This window comes from Notolepis coatsorum, assembly GCF_963971535.1.
Source record: "Notolepis coatsorum genome assembly, chromosome: 19".
Taxonomy (NCBI): domain Eukaryota; kingdom Metazoa; phylum Chordata; class Actinopteri; order Aulopiformes; family Paralepididae; genus Notolepis; species Notolepis coatsorum.
Genome location: NC_140183.1, coordinates 88249905 through 88264266, shown reverse-complemented (window position 1 = coordinate 88264266; position 14362 = coordinate 88249905). Strand labels below are relative to the sequence as shown.

Here is a 14362-nt window from a genome sequence, read left to right as displayed (position 1 = left end):
TATCGGTCTGGGGAGGGTGTAGACTATACCACGTGTCTCATCTGTCAGTCTGGGGAGGGTGTAGACTATACCACATGTCTCCTCTGTCGGTCTGGGGAGGGTGTAGAGACTATACCACATGTCTCCTCTGTCAGTCTGGGGAGGGTGTAGACTACCACATGTCTCCTCTGTCAGTCTGGGAAGGGTGTAGACTACCACATGTCTCCTCTGTCGGTCTGGGGAGGGTGTAGACTACCACATGTCTCCTCTGTCGGCCTGGGGAGGGTGTAGACTACGACATGTCTCCTCTGTCGGTCTGGGGAGGGTGTAGACTATACCACATGTCTCCTCTGTCGGTCTGGGGAGGGTGTAGAGACTATACCACATGTCTCCTCTGTCGGTCTGGGGAGGGTGTAGACTACCACGACCACGTGTCTCCTCCAATACATGTGGAGTCGCCAGTCGCTTCTTTTCACCTGACAGCGAGGAGTTTCACTGGGGGAACGTAACGCGTGAGGGGGTTCACACTAGGTTCTCCCTCAGATCCCCTCCCTGCTGAACAGGCGCCCCGATCGACCTGGACTAGGAGTCGCTGTTGCAACGAGCAGGACTTATAGCCCACCGGCTTCCCACCCACGAACACTGCCAATTGTGTTCATAGGGACGACTGACCAAGCCTGAGGTACCGCTGCTGGGAATTGAACCCGGGTTGGTACTAGGCAAGTGCTTAGACCTCTACACTACCCGGTCAGCCGCCCCCCAATATCATACTACTTATATACTTATCATACTTATTAAGTATGAACAAACTATTGCTGTGCAGATTTCAATAAAACAGAGTCAAAGGTACGTGTTTGTTTTTTGTATTTGATGTGTCTTTACAGATTTATTACCTTTGTAAAATAAAAGCAGATCCGGTCAATTTATTATAGGTTTGAGTTGCTGTGTATCTTTGCCTTGCGTGGCATGTTCGGGGAGTGGTTACCATGGTTACATGTTCGGGGAGTGGTTACTATGGTTACATGCTGCCTTGCTGGAAGAAAGATTCATACTTCAGAAGTATGATATTTATGGCGGCTGAGTGGCGCAGTGGGCAAGGCGCTCGCCACTAACGCCGGAGATGCTGGTATCGAGCCCAGCTCTCGGCGTTGCTACCGGCTTGGCCGGCCGTCATACTAATACAATTGGCAAGTGTTAGAGGGTGGGAAAGCCGGTGGGTGGGGATTGGACGTTGTGGACAGCGATTCCTACAGGTCGGTTGGGTGACGCCGGTGCGGCGGAAACAGGAAGTAGCGGGGGCAGCGTGAGCCTCCCCCGCGTTACTCCTCGCCACTGAGAGTTCGAGCTGCTGCGGTGAAAAGATGCGACAGGCTGCCTCCTCGTGTACCGGAGGGGACACGTGATGCAAGGCTTCTATCCTCACTACAGCCGACCAGTGGGAGGCATAGTCTAGCAATGTTCAAGACAGGGGAGGGGAAGAATTGGAAATACGAAATTGGGATGGGAGAAAAACAGAAAAATGGGGAGAAAAAGTGGATTAAAAAAAAAGAAGTATGATATTTACACATGGTCCTCAAAATGAATGGAAGTGAACGAGGAGCCTGACACCTGAGAGGAGTTGTGGTGCTGCTGACGGCAGGATAAGACTAAATTCATTTTGACAAGTTCTACTCAAGTGAAATAAGGGGAGGGGGGATACTGTAAGTGGGCATAGCAGCACAAAGACAAGAGAGTGAGAGGACAAACAAGTGGACGAGTAGAACCGAGAACCATAAACATGGCGTCAGCTTTCTTACGCCAGACACAATTCTCCCCTTTCAACAGCCAGTGGAATAGTTTGCCTTGTGTTCGACTTAAAGTAACCTCCTCCACCAGCCTGTCCATATGTACAACTGTTTACCTTGCGATGCCAATGCTCCTTTTGGTAACAAAGCAGAGAAAATATATATATATATTATGTCATTGTGGGAGATCGACTTAAGGTCAGGCCAGGCCAGAACTAGTAGTTCTTACCGATTCTTTGTGTGTTCGTGTTTTCATCGTTTCCCGCTCACACTGTCCATTTCGAAAGACATGCCATTGCTGGGAGTGAACTGGTGGTTGTCTCGTACTGTGTTGGCAGAGCTACAGCATGGGAGCTACCAGAACCTGTGGGAGAGAAAGAGCCAACACAGAGGGGGTATTATTACCCAATCTTTAACTACAGAGCTGTCCCGCTGAGACATATGTCTGTTGCAAGAGAGCTGTAGTTCAGGATGCAATTATTTAGAAAACAAACAAAAAAGACATTGCGTGTCCCATCTGTATAACAGCCTAGTGCAGACTGATTGTGAAGATCAAGAACTATGCATATTTATAAAAGCCATCCGAGAGTACAACTGTGAATGACTGCAAGAGTGTGTTGGTTTAGATTTAGATTAAAATATACGCTGCCTTCCACACTTTTGTCAACACAACTGGACCGATAGCGTGATTCAAAGGTGTTCAAACCCGCCAGGGCTCCGCACTCCAAGTTGATTAGTTGAACAAGACTTGTTACTTTTTTCTTCTCTTTTTTCAAGTCGTTATTTCCAGGAAAACAAGGAGCACATCTCAAGTGAGCACTAGATTTAAAGAGGTCATTCTGCGTGAGGGGAATTTTACAGATCTGTCGATCAAATCTGGTGACTATTAGTTGACTAAGAATTCATTTTAGTGGAGCCTTAACAAACATACCATTAAACAGGCTCATCTATGTCTTTACCACAGCAGCCCACAGCCACAGACACATGTGGTTAATAGTGATGCACCGATATCCCTTCTCACACTGCTGATACCAATTCTGAATGCTGAACTTCAAAGGGTGGTGCCACCCAGAATTCACATGTGTTCTTCCTGTGCCCCAGGACAGTTCAGTCAGTATTTGTAAACACACACACCACTCTCTCTCCTAAAGCTAGAAATCAGAGAGAGAACCCTCGCAATCGCTGATGTAACTGGGATGTAAAATCTGCCGGGGCTTCTCCATAGACGATGAATGGAACTCTGACTTTATGGAGCAATACAACGTTTGTGTGAGCTCTTACACCCAAATGGGGTTTTTCCTCTGGTTCAGACCTTCTAGCAATGGTGGAATATAAACATAGTTTGGGTGTAAGGGCTCACACAGACATTGTATAGCTTCACAAAATCCAAGCCCTGTTCATTGTCTATGGAGCAGCCTCAGATTTTACATTCCAATAGACCTGTCTCAAAGCCTGCCCTCTTTTCTTGATCCTCCAATCACAACTGTCGCTTACCTCGGACAAACTTGGTTTGTCCGAGGTAAGCGACAGTTGTGATTGGAGGATCAAGAAAAGAGGGCAGGGTTTGAGACAGGTCCATTACATCACAGATTGGAGGGTTCTCTCTCTCATCTCTAGCTTTAGAAGAGTGGTGGTCACAAATACTGACTGGACTGTCTTGGGGCACAGGAAGAATTACTTTTGCTGAACCATAGACTTGGCTTAGACCATTTGATTTTGATTTGAAATCTTTATTTCGAACATGTAAATACAAACAATATAAAATCAAAACAAATCATTGATCTCTATGAAATGAAAAAAATATAAAAAAATAAACCAAAACAAAACATAATTTACATGTTCGAAAAGGAGTAGGATTCGTAGGAAGTACACTTATGTAATCCTACCCCTTTTCCACTACTCAAATGAGTGTACTAATTTGAAACATTACAAAACAAATATATATATATATATATATATGCAAACAAATATATATATATTATATATGTAAAACATGAAAGAAATAAAATAAAAATGTAAACACCCGTGAATGTCAAATCCTTTCCTCATCTTTGTACCTCGTGAAAATAATTTCCTTATAATTCAGTTTGAATTGTCTCATGTTTGGACATTTCTTTAGCACCACATTCAGACTGTTCCACAGTTTCACTCCACATATGGAGATGCAGTGTCTTCTCATGGTCGTGCGTACACTAAGGACTTTTAAATTGAGTTCTCCCCTCAGATTATAACCCCCCTCTTGTCTCTATCAAAGAACAGTTCTTGAATGTTTCCTGGAAGTACATTACCTAGCTGTACTTCATATGGGGTTATTTGTTTGAGGAAAATGATTGATAATTAGATAAATAATTAGAGAGATCTAAGATGCTTCTACGTGTGTCTAAAATGCAGAAAGACAAGTTGCTTTCCTTTAATATCTGACATGTTTGAAATGGCTCTCTTGGTAGCAGATTCATGGATCAGGGAAATTCTCTGATACCAATTTTTGCCTGGTATCGGTTCGATACCTAATACCAGAATAGTGCATGTAACCGGTTTCAAAGTTGGACCAGGGGAGTGTTGAGGTGTAAGGTCCTTTCAGAAGTCTGCAGGAGGATAGTGAACCTCAACAACACCTCCAGTTCTGCAGGATAGTGAACCTCAACAACACCTCCGGTTCTGCAGGAGGATAGTGAACCTCAACAACACCTCCAGTTCTGCAGGATAGTGAACCTCAACAACACCTCCAGTTCTGCAGGATAGTGAGCCTCAACAACACATCCAGTTCTGCAGGATAGTGAGCCTCAACAACACATCCAGTTCTGCAGGATAGTGAGCCTCAACAACACCTCCAGTTCTGCAGGAGGATAGTGAGCCTCAACAACACCTCCAGGTCTGCAGGATAGTGAGCCTCAACAACACATCCAGTTCTGCAGGATAGTGGACCTCAACAACACCTCCAGTTCTGCAGGAGGATAGTGAACCTCAACAACACCTCCAGTTCTGCAGGATAGTGAACCTCAACAACACCTCCAGTTCTGCAGGATAGTGAACCTCAACAACACCTCCAGTTCTGCAGGATAGTGAGCCTCAACAACACCTCCAGTTCTGCAGGATAGTGAGCCTCAACAACACCTCCAGTTCTGCAGGATAGTGAGCCTCAACAACACCTCCAGTTCTGCAGGATAGTGAGCCTCAACAACACCTCCAGGTCTGCAGGATAGTGAGCCTCAACAACACCTCCAGTTCTGCAGGAGGATAGTGAACCTCAACAACACATCCAGTTCTGCAGGATAGTGAACCTCAACAACACCTCCAGTTCTGCAGGATAGTGAACCTCAACAACACCTCCAGTTCTGCAGGATAGTGAGCCTCAACAACACCTCCAGTTCTGCAGGATAGTGAACCTCAACAACACCTCCGGTTCTGCAGGAGGATAGTGAACCTCAACAACACCTCCAGTTCTGCAGGATAGTGAACCTCAACAACACCTCCAGTTCTGCAGGATAGTGAGCCTCAACAACACCTCCAGGTCTGCAGGATAGTGAGCCTCAACAACACATCCAGTTCTGCAGGATAGTGGACCTCAACAACACCTCCAGTTCTGCAGGAGGATAGTGAACCTCAACAACACCTCCAGTTCTGCAGGATAGTGAACCTCAACAACACCTCCGGTTCTGCAGGATAGTGAACCTCAACAACACCTCCAGTTCTGCAGGATAGTGAGCCTCAACAACACCTCCAGTTCTGCAGGATAGTGAACCTCAACAACACCTCCAGTTCTGCAGGATAGTGAACCTCAACAACACCTCCAGTTCTGCAGGATAGTGAACCTCAACAACACCTCCAGTTCTGCAGGAGGATAGTGAACCTCAACAACACCTCCAGTTCTGCAGGATAGTGAACCTCAACAACACCTCCAGTTCTGCAGGATAGTGAGCCTCAACAACACATCCAGTTCTGCAGGATAGTGAGCCTCAACAACACATCCAGTTCTGCAGGATAGTGAACCTCAACAACACCTCCAGTTCTGCAGGATAGTGAACCTCAACAACACCTCCAGTTCTGCAGGATAGTGAACCTCAACAACACCTCCAGTTCTGCAGGATAGTGAACCTCAACAACACATCCAGTTCTGCAGGATAGTGAACCTCAACAACACCTCCAGTTCTGCAGGATAGTGAACCTCAACAACACCTCCAGTTCTGCAGGATAGTGAACCTCAACAACACCTCCGGTTCTGCAGGAGGATAGTGAACCTCAACAACACCTCCAGTTCTGCAGGATAGTGAACCTCAACAACACCTCCAGTTCTGCAGGATAGTGAGCCTCAACAACACCTCCAGTTCTGCAGGATAGTGAACCTCAACAACACCTCCAGTTCTGCAGGATAGTGAGCCTCAACAACACCTCCAGGTCTGCAGGATAGTGAGCCTCAACAACACATCCAGTTCTGCAGGATAGTGAACCTCAACAACACCTCCAGTTCTGCAGGATAGTGAACCTCAACAACACCTCCGGTTCTGCAGGATAGTGAACCTCAACAACACATCCAGTTCTGCAGGATAGTGAGCCTCAACAACACATCCAGTTCTGCAGGATAGTGAACCTCAACAACACCTCCAGTGAGAAGCTGAGCCACACCCCCTTCCACCTTCATCACAGCAGTCCTCCTCCTAAACCCACAGACACTAAGTGGTTAACCTGCATGAACTGTGGTCATCAGAATCATGCAGACCAGTTTTCCAAAGCCGCCATATAAGGACAATGGACTATACCATGTTATAACACGGGCCCTTAATACATTCTGGTGTGTCTGATAATAACATACATTGAATACATACATTTCACTATGGTGAAAATAATTCTCATTTATAGTGAATGAGGATCAAAATAGTGCCCTTGCACACTGGATGGAATAAAAAGATATATTTAGCTAAGCACTTAGTGCAGCAAATGTGCATGCATACTCCACTAAGCATGCTGTAAATAGCTATTAACTGATTTTTATTAGTTTGAGTGTTTTGATTCATAGCAGACAGACTCCAGTAAACCCTTTGGCAGCTCTACTACAGTTGGCTATGCATTAATTATTAGTGCATTCTGCAGGGACTGATTCAATCAATCATTAAATATGTAGAAACTACTACCTAGGGTTCATACACAATTTTATTCTACTTTACATGGAATACCTGTGTGTAGCACTTATTGTGCACCTTGCATTTATATTGCAATGTTATAAGGTGAACCCTTCCTGAGACCGTAGGTTCTGTATAGCCTATAGTGGGCTACAATCAACACAGACAATGATCTACTATATTACATACCAAATCTGAGTCAGGGATGGCTAATATAGGTTGCTAGTGTGAGTAGATGATGGGCTACTGGATACAAGAGCATCTTAGTTACAGGTGGCCGCTATTAGCCTATGGGTTCATTGGCTGGTCTCTGGCTATAGGCCATAAACAAATAGAACCGCAAACACAGCAATAACATACAACGGCTCTAGTCTCTCTCTCTCTCACACACACACACACACACACACACACACACAATGCATTATAAACAAATCGACTACTGCATGTGATGCACAGCAGCATGCAGTTGCACTGCTTACAGCCTTACATCACCGACAAGCAGAGGCACCGCAACGATTCTTTCTTCTTTCTTCCTGCGAATGTTATTGATACACATGCAGAGGAACCCGGCCACAGCTCTGGTAAAGAACGCCTATAGTCCACCTATACGACAGGAATATTAGCCCGTGTTCAATAGCACACACATGACCACGACGAGAATGGATGCGATCTCATCTCAATATGATTCAGTTTATATTCCACAACATGATCCTGAAAGAAGAATGTCGATATATAGAATGGCGAATGGGCACCGACTCCCTTTCTCGTTGGAATGCGAGTGCGCGGCGCGCGTTGTAACATTCTTACATTCATTATTACCGGGGCATAAATTAGCCATAACGCACGAGCATTAACGCACAAAAGAAAGGGGAGGGAAAACACAAAACGTGGCCAACAAGAACAGCCACAAATATATAGACTAAGCATCCATTTTCCTTCTCCTCCTTACCTATAATATCCAGCGATGCGTGTCCCCCTCTCTCTCTCTCTGTCTCTCTCTGTCTCCCTTCTTTTTCCTCCTCTCTGTTTCTCGTCTTATAGTGCACGTTGACACACGCACGTAGAAGAAGCGCACGCTCCTATAGACAGAGGCTGGAGCCGCTGGATCATATTGTAACGGTTCCGCAAATAATGCAGAATAAAATTCTCTTTCAAGTCGTTGCAGGAAAACGGGGTGCCACACTGAAGACTGTACAAATTGATGCGACGCGATCGCCTCTCTTCCCCACCCCCTTCTCCCCTCTTTTTCTCTCTCTCTCTCTCTCTCTCTCTCTCTTTCCCCCACTCCCCCCCTTCCTCCTCCAAGACGACTTGCACTTTTTTTGCCGTCGGTATACAGTCACAATTTTAACGGAGGGGTGAGCGAGAGGGATGCACGTCGGGTGAGAGAGAGAGAGAGAGAGAGAGAGAGAGAGAGAGAGAGAGAGAGAGAAGAGGGCGTGATTTGCATAAGGAAAGAGGGGGAGCTCGCAGAGAAGGGGAGAAGGAGGGAGAAGGAAGAAGAGGCGCAGAGAGAGGGCCAGAACTCCAAGGAGGGAGGGGATCAAGAAGAGAGAGAGGTTTTCCTGTTGCCTAGTCTTCTCCCTCCAGAGTCACCTTAGCTGAGGCAAGGCCCTGCTTCTTTAACAAGACATAGGACACATAGGCCCAGGCTTTGTTCTTATATAGGCCAGTGCTTTAGCACAATGCTGGCCTGGGACTATGTTTCATGATCCAAGAGGTGGATTACTACTACAGCAATGCTATATGTAATCTAATAGTAATGAACATAACAATTGTTACAGGAAATGTATTTAAAAAAGCATATATATACATACATACATTTGGTCTACATTTTCAAATATCTTGCAACAATCCAATTACAACCTAACAATAAATGCAACAATTTCACCATATAGTGTTTCTTTTCACCGCCCTCTCTCTCCCTCTCTCTCTCTCTCTCCCTCTCTCTCTCTCTCTCTCTCTCTCTCTCTCTCTCTCTCTCTCTCTCTCTCTCCCTCTCTCTCTCTCTCCCTCTCTCTCTCTCTCTCCCTCTCTCTCTCTGTCTCTCTTCTCTAGACGAGGCTATAAGTCTGGGAAAGCTTGCAACGGTGTGTGTCCAGTGAAGCGGCTCTGCAAACCTCCTCCCTTCTCCTGTCGGTCTCTCTCCCCTTCACACAGCCCCCTGTCCCGTCTCCTATTGTGTAGTAACCATAGCAACCGTGTTGACGATTGTCAGAGTGCGCCTGCGCGCTACCTTCCTTCACTCGACTGGAATACTGCTCGCAGCTCCCTCTGCTGCTACATTTTGTAACATGCAGTTGATGATTAATCTGCAACAATGTATTTACAATGTAGCAACAACCGACACATTGTTAGCAAATTGTGAGGGGGGGCGCACTCTAGGGTGCATGCTTTCTTGATCGGTGTGATGGAGCAGAATATAAATACCAGGCCCTATATGTTATAATGTAAGTAGCGTGATTGATTAGTTAATTTAGCCTGGAACAGCCAAGATCTCTATTGCATTTTCAATCCATGTCATTCAAAATGTTGCTGTCCACTCAATAAGCTCTATCTAATCTTATTACATCGATTTTATGAAATCAATCATTTTTTATTCCACTGGAAATCAAATCAATGGATTTGCATAAGGTCAAGTGGATTCAAATCGCTTAAAAGAAAGAGGAAAAGCTGCCAAACAAAAAAAACACAGACAGTTTTAACATCACGTCTCCATCACTTTATTGAGTATATATATTTCTTTTTACCTTATACTGAAGAAGTAACAGACGTAATTCTACGACAAGTTACTGAAGGTTTTGACGGGCATTTTGTTTTCACAGGTAACAAGAACAATATACAAACACCGCTGGGGAAAGAAACTCAGAACAACAAGGCAGGAGGAGAGAGAAATTAACGAGGGAAAGTGCTGCTCTGTGCTGCTGAGAGGAGGCTGATTGTTCCACCAGGGTTGGTACAAAGTTTTTGCTGCAGTCAGCTCTAGCCAATTAGCTCAACAGTCTATTACAGCCTCACGTCAATATATCAACTATGCAGTGGACACATTTCGTTTTGATTTCAAAGCTAATTTATCCTAATTAATTTCTCTGTGTCTTCTAGCTTTTTTCTTTCTTTGAGAGGGGGGAGTGATTATCTGTCAGCTAAGTTTCTGTCAGTTGCGGCCACAAAATGTGTGTATTCGTGTGTGTGTGTGTGTGTGTGTGTGTGTGTGTGTGTGTGTGTGTGTGTGTGTGTGTAGGTGTGTGTAGGTGTGTGTGTGTGTGTGTGTGTGTGTGTGTGTGTGTGTGTGTGTGTGTGTAGGTGTGTGTGTATAAGTGTAGGTGTGTGTGTGTGTGTGTGTGTGTGTGTGTGTGTGTGTGTGTGTGTGTGTGTGTAGGTGTGTGTGTGTGTGTGTGTGTGTGTGTGTAGGTGTGTGTGTGTGTGTGTGTGTGTGTGTGTAGGTGTGTGTGTATAAGTGTAGGTGTGTGTGTGCGTGTGCGCATTTGCATGCCGCTGCCGTGGGCACTCAAAGGGCACTGGGGTTGCGGAAGTTGTGGCCAGCAAAGCGGGCTTGGTCACCCAACTCCTCCTCAATCCTGGGAGGGAGAGAGATGTGAAAGACAGAGAGATAATATGGATGAAAAAAAGAAAATAAAAGCAGGAAGAGAGTGGGAAAAAAACAAGGGGAAAAAAGAAAAGTAAAGGAGAGAAAATATAGTTACTAAGGTACCAGAATCTATGGATATGTACAGTATTATACTATATATGTCACGTTAAAGCCAACTTTACCGTATACATTTACAGTGCGAGTGAAGCACCAACCTCATCAATTGATTGTATTTAGCCAGGCGCTCTGATCGACAGGGAGCTCCGGTCTTGATCTGATGGAGACACAGAGTATCACACAGGAGGAAACCAACTACACCACTAACACATGCTTATAATGCATGTAAGGATCTGGTTCTTATAGTATCTGGAACCTTCAAAAACACATTCTATTTAAGACCAAAACATAATATATAACTTTAGACCATTTTATCAATATTGTTCATTTTCGACAGCCATGCCAATAAAGTATCTTTGAATTGGATTGAATTGCAGAATAGAATTGACCATAATTCACATGGCGGCCATTTTATCGTGCTCAGGTTGGGATTCCTTTCCACCCTTGGGAAGGAATCCCAAACCTCAGCATGACATAAGAGTAAAATATAGTCTGCTGTGTGAATACGGTTAATAGAGTTAGTAGAATATAAATGTAGAATATAAAGTTACCACACACATACTGTATATACAGTAACTACTGTAACTTTTTATGTAACAATATTCGATAACGGTATATAGTGTGTAGATGGTAGAGAGCACTGCATGTGTATTCAGATTCAGATTCCTTTATTGTCACTTATTTCAGTACTTTACAGCAAGAAGAGTGAACATTTATTTATTGTGGTCCCTCGACCACAGCAGCTTCCAATCATAAAAAATACAATACATTTAGCATAGAATAAAACAAGATGACTAAAATAAAGATTACTATATACAGTTCTAAAAAGTGTGCAGTGCAATACAATACATTTAGCATAGAAGAAAATAAAGATGACTATTACTAGGGGTGTAAAGGTACACGTATCCGTACCGAACCGTTTCAGTGTGTACCGTACCATACCGAATGGCTGTGTATAGTGTACCGAACAAATACAACGGTATGTTAACCACTAACGATAACGACCACCCACCGGGGGCTGTTTTTTTCACAATCTAATATTAATTTCAAATATAGAATATTCGTCGACAGCCCTACAAGTACAATTAGTTACTGCACACTACATCACCCCTGAGTGGAACATGGAAACCAAACTTTCCCCCACTGTACCGAAAACCTGTACCGAACCTTGACTTCAAAACCGATGTACGTACCGTACTGTGGTTTTTGTGTACCGTTACACTCCTACTATATACAGTTCTAAAAAAGTGTGAATTGCTGGTTATTATTACCTGTCCAGTGCACAGACCCACCACCAGGTCAGCTATGAACGTGTCCTCCGTCTCTCCAGAGCGGTGGCTCACCATCACCCCCCAGCCGTTCTCCTGGGCCAGCTTACACCTGGCAGCCACAAGGGGGCAGCAGTACCACTCACAATATAGTAGGAAAATAAGACAACGTGCGTCTGAATTCAGTAACAAATACACACCCACACGCACGCACACACACACACACACACACACACACACGTGCGCGCACACACACGCACACACACATGCACACAATTCATTATGATGAATTGAAAATGGGGGACCCTGATGTAAACAAGATGAAAGTCTTTCTCTGGTCTGCCTGCATCCCCTTAACAATTGTGTGTATTGAGCTGTACTGTATTGTACCCATTCTGCAATCTGTTAATAAAGTTTTCAATCAATCAATCAATCACACACACACACACACACACACACACACACACACACACACATACACGTACATACACACACAGCATGCTTGAACTCACGCCTTGATGGACTCTGTGACTGAACCAATCTGGTTCACTTTGAGCAGCAGACAGTTGCAGGCTTTCTCCTCCAGGGCACGCTCTATCCTGCGTGGGTTAGTGACAGTCAGGTCGTCCCCCACCACCTAGACCATTAGCACAACACGGAGAATTTGAGGGAAAACTGACATCCATTATGCTCCACAAGAGCAGTCATCTCAGGGGGATCCGTGTCCTTTCAATATGCGTCACTATAATGTGGCAGTCACTTTGTATCCATCATGTAGGAAAAATCTACTTCACAAGTGTCGCACAACAATACAGTTTAGGATGCTTCACTTTCCCTGGTGATTTGCACTAGCATGATTAGCATGATGCTATAATCACATGCTGACATTTTCTGTTTCTAATGTCATAAAAAATAAAACACTAGTGGAAGCACTTTGTGTGGATGGACTGACTTGTAATAAATAAAAAAAAATTGTATCCCTTTAACTCATTCTGCGCCGGCCATTTCCCTCATCCTGTTCTAGCTGGGCCACGCTTTAAAGATAGGGGTGCGTCACCTTGTTTGTAGAGCTATATATCTATATTCTATATTATAGCTAGGGACACAATACTATGGTCATTTGACAGTCAGTATCTTCCGTCGCACATGCAAAAAAGAATAAATTCTTTCATGTATACATTCACACGTTATCCCGTGGTGAATATAAGTATAGTTTCGGAGTGATCCGGGCTAATTCCTGGAAAGCTGAGTAATAGGGCACTATACGTGAATTCTGCTAAAAGCATTGGCGTTTCATCCCTGGACACGCTACTATTTCCAAATCAAATGTATATAATAGGTATTATATTTCATCATGAATGCATGAAAGGGGGGGGGGGGTCGTTTCTGATGCTTTGATTGCCAGTAGCGGCATTCGTTTTGAACACAACACATGCTGATCAGCCGGATGTATATGAAATCATTGCAGGATCAAGCTGGAATAGTGTGTACGACTTTGAAATAAATGTGTATTAGGGCGGCTAAGTGGCGCAGTGGGCAAGGCGCTCGCCACTAACGCAGGGGATGCTGGGTTCGAGCCCAGCTCTCGGCGTTGCTTCCGGCTTGCTGGTCGTTCATACTAATACAATTGGCAGTGTTAGGGGTGGGAAAGCGGTGGGTGGGGATCGACGTTGTGGACAGCGACTCCTACAGGTCGGTTGGTGCGCCTGTACAGCAGAATCAGGAAGCAACGGGGGCAGCGTGAGCCTCCCACGCGTTACTCCTCGCCGCTGAGAGATCTCGCTGTACAGGTGAAAAGATGCGACGGCTGCCTCCTCGTGTACCGGAGGGGACACGTGATGCAAGGCTTGGTCCTCACTGCAGCCGACCAGTGGGAGGCATGGTCTAGCAACGTTCGAGACAGGGAGGGTAGAATTGGACAATACGAAATTGGGATGGGAGAAAGAAAGAAAAAATGGGGAGAAAAAGTAGATAAAAAAAAGAAATTATAATTTGTATTTTTCTGAGCTAAATCAGCTGTGTAGAACATATGATCTATAACTAGATATACCCGGTGGCCGACAGTGGGTATATCCCAGAACAGCCCGACGGGAGGAAAGGTCATGGGGTCACCAAAATCAAGAGGATTCTTATTGTATCTTACTGGATGCCTACTGAGGCTGTGAACTGGGTCATGCTGGCCAGTCATCCTGGTCAAATGGATCTTCAATGGACACCACTGACGGCAGGGGAGATGGAGGAGGATACTGTTAGTGTGTGTGTGTGTCTGTCTGTGCGCATTTTACGACCTGTAGGACAGCCCCCGTTCTTAACCAGTTGACTAAGAGACCAATGGACCACAAGGGCCGTTATGCCTCTACAAGGCGTCTCTTTCGTCACATACACACACGCAGAAACAAGGAGGGAGCGCACCATTGATGGGGTAAAGAGCTACATCAGTGTTGCTCCCATCTTGCCAAATGTGGCACTGTAGCACATAATTAAAACCTCTTTAACAGCGCCCATGTG

General features: G+C 44.9%; 1 protein-coding gene and 1 pseudogene across 3 annotated transcripts in view; both read right to left on the bottom strand.

Moving 5' to 3' along the window:
• Positions 1–8049, bottom strand: part of atn1 (atrophin 1) — a 29858-nt gene extending 21809 nt beyond the window's left edge. For both annotated transcript variants that reach the window (XM_084336939.1, XM_084336940.1), the window contains exons 1-2: positions 7830–8049; positions 1993–2127 (exon numbers count right to left, since the gene is read on the bottom strand). In XM_084336939.1, the coding sequence (XP_084193065.1) occupies positions 1993–2019 (27 nt within the window). In that variant the 5' untranslated portion in view covers positions 2020–2127; positions 7830–8049. The remainder of the gene's footprint in view (positions 1–1992; positions 2128–7829) is intronic.
• A 2339-nt stretch (positions 8050–10388) lies between these two features.
• Positions 10389–14362, bottom strand: part of LOC311246620 (gamma-enolase-like) — a 6725-nt pseudogene continuing 2751 nt past the window's right edge. Inside the window, exons 5-9 of the transcript in view lie at positions 13998–14072; positions 12367–12491; positions 11858–11966; positions 10685–10743; positions 10389–10458 (exon numbers count right to left, since the gene is read on the bottom strand). The product of the transcript in view is annotated as a gamma-enolase-like (transcript). The remainder of the gene's footprint in view (positions 10459–10684; positions 10744–11857; positions 11967–12366; positions 12492–13997; positions 14073–14362) is intronic.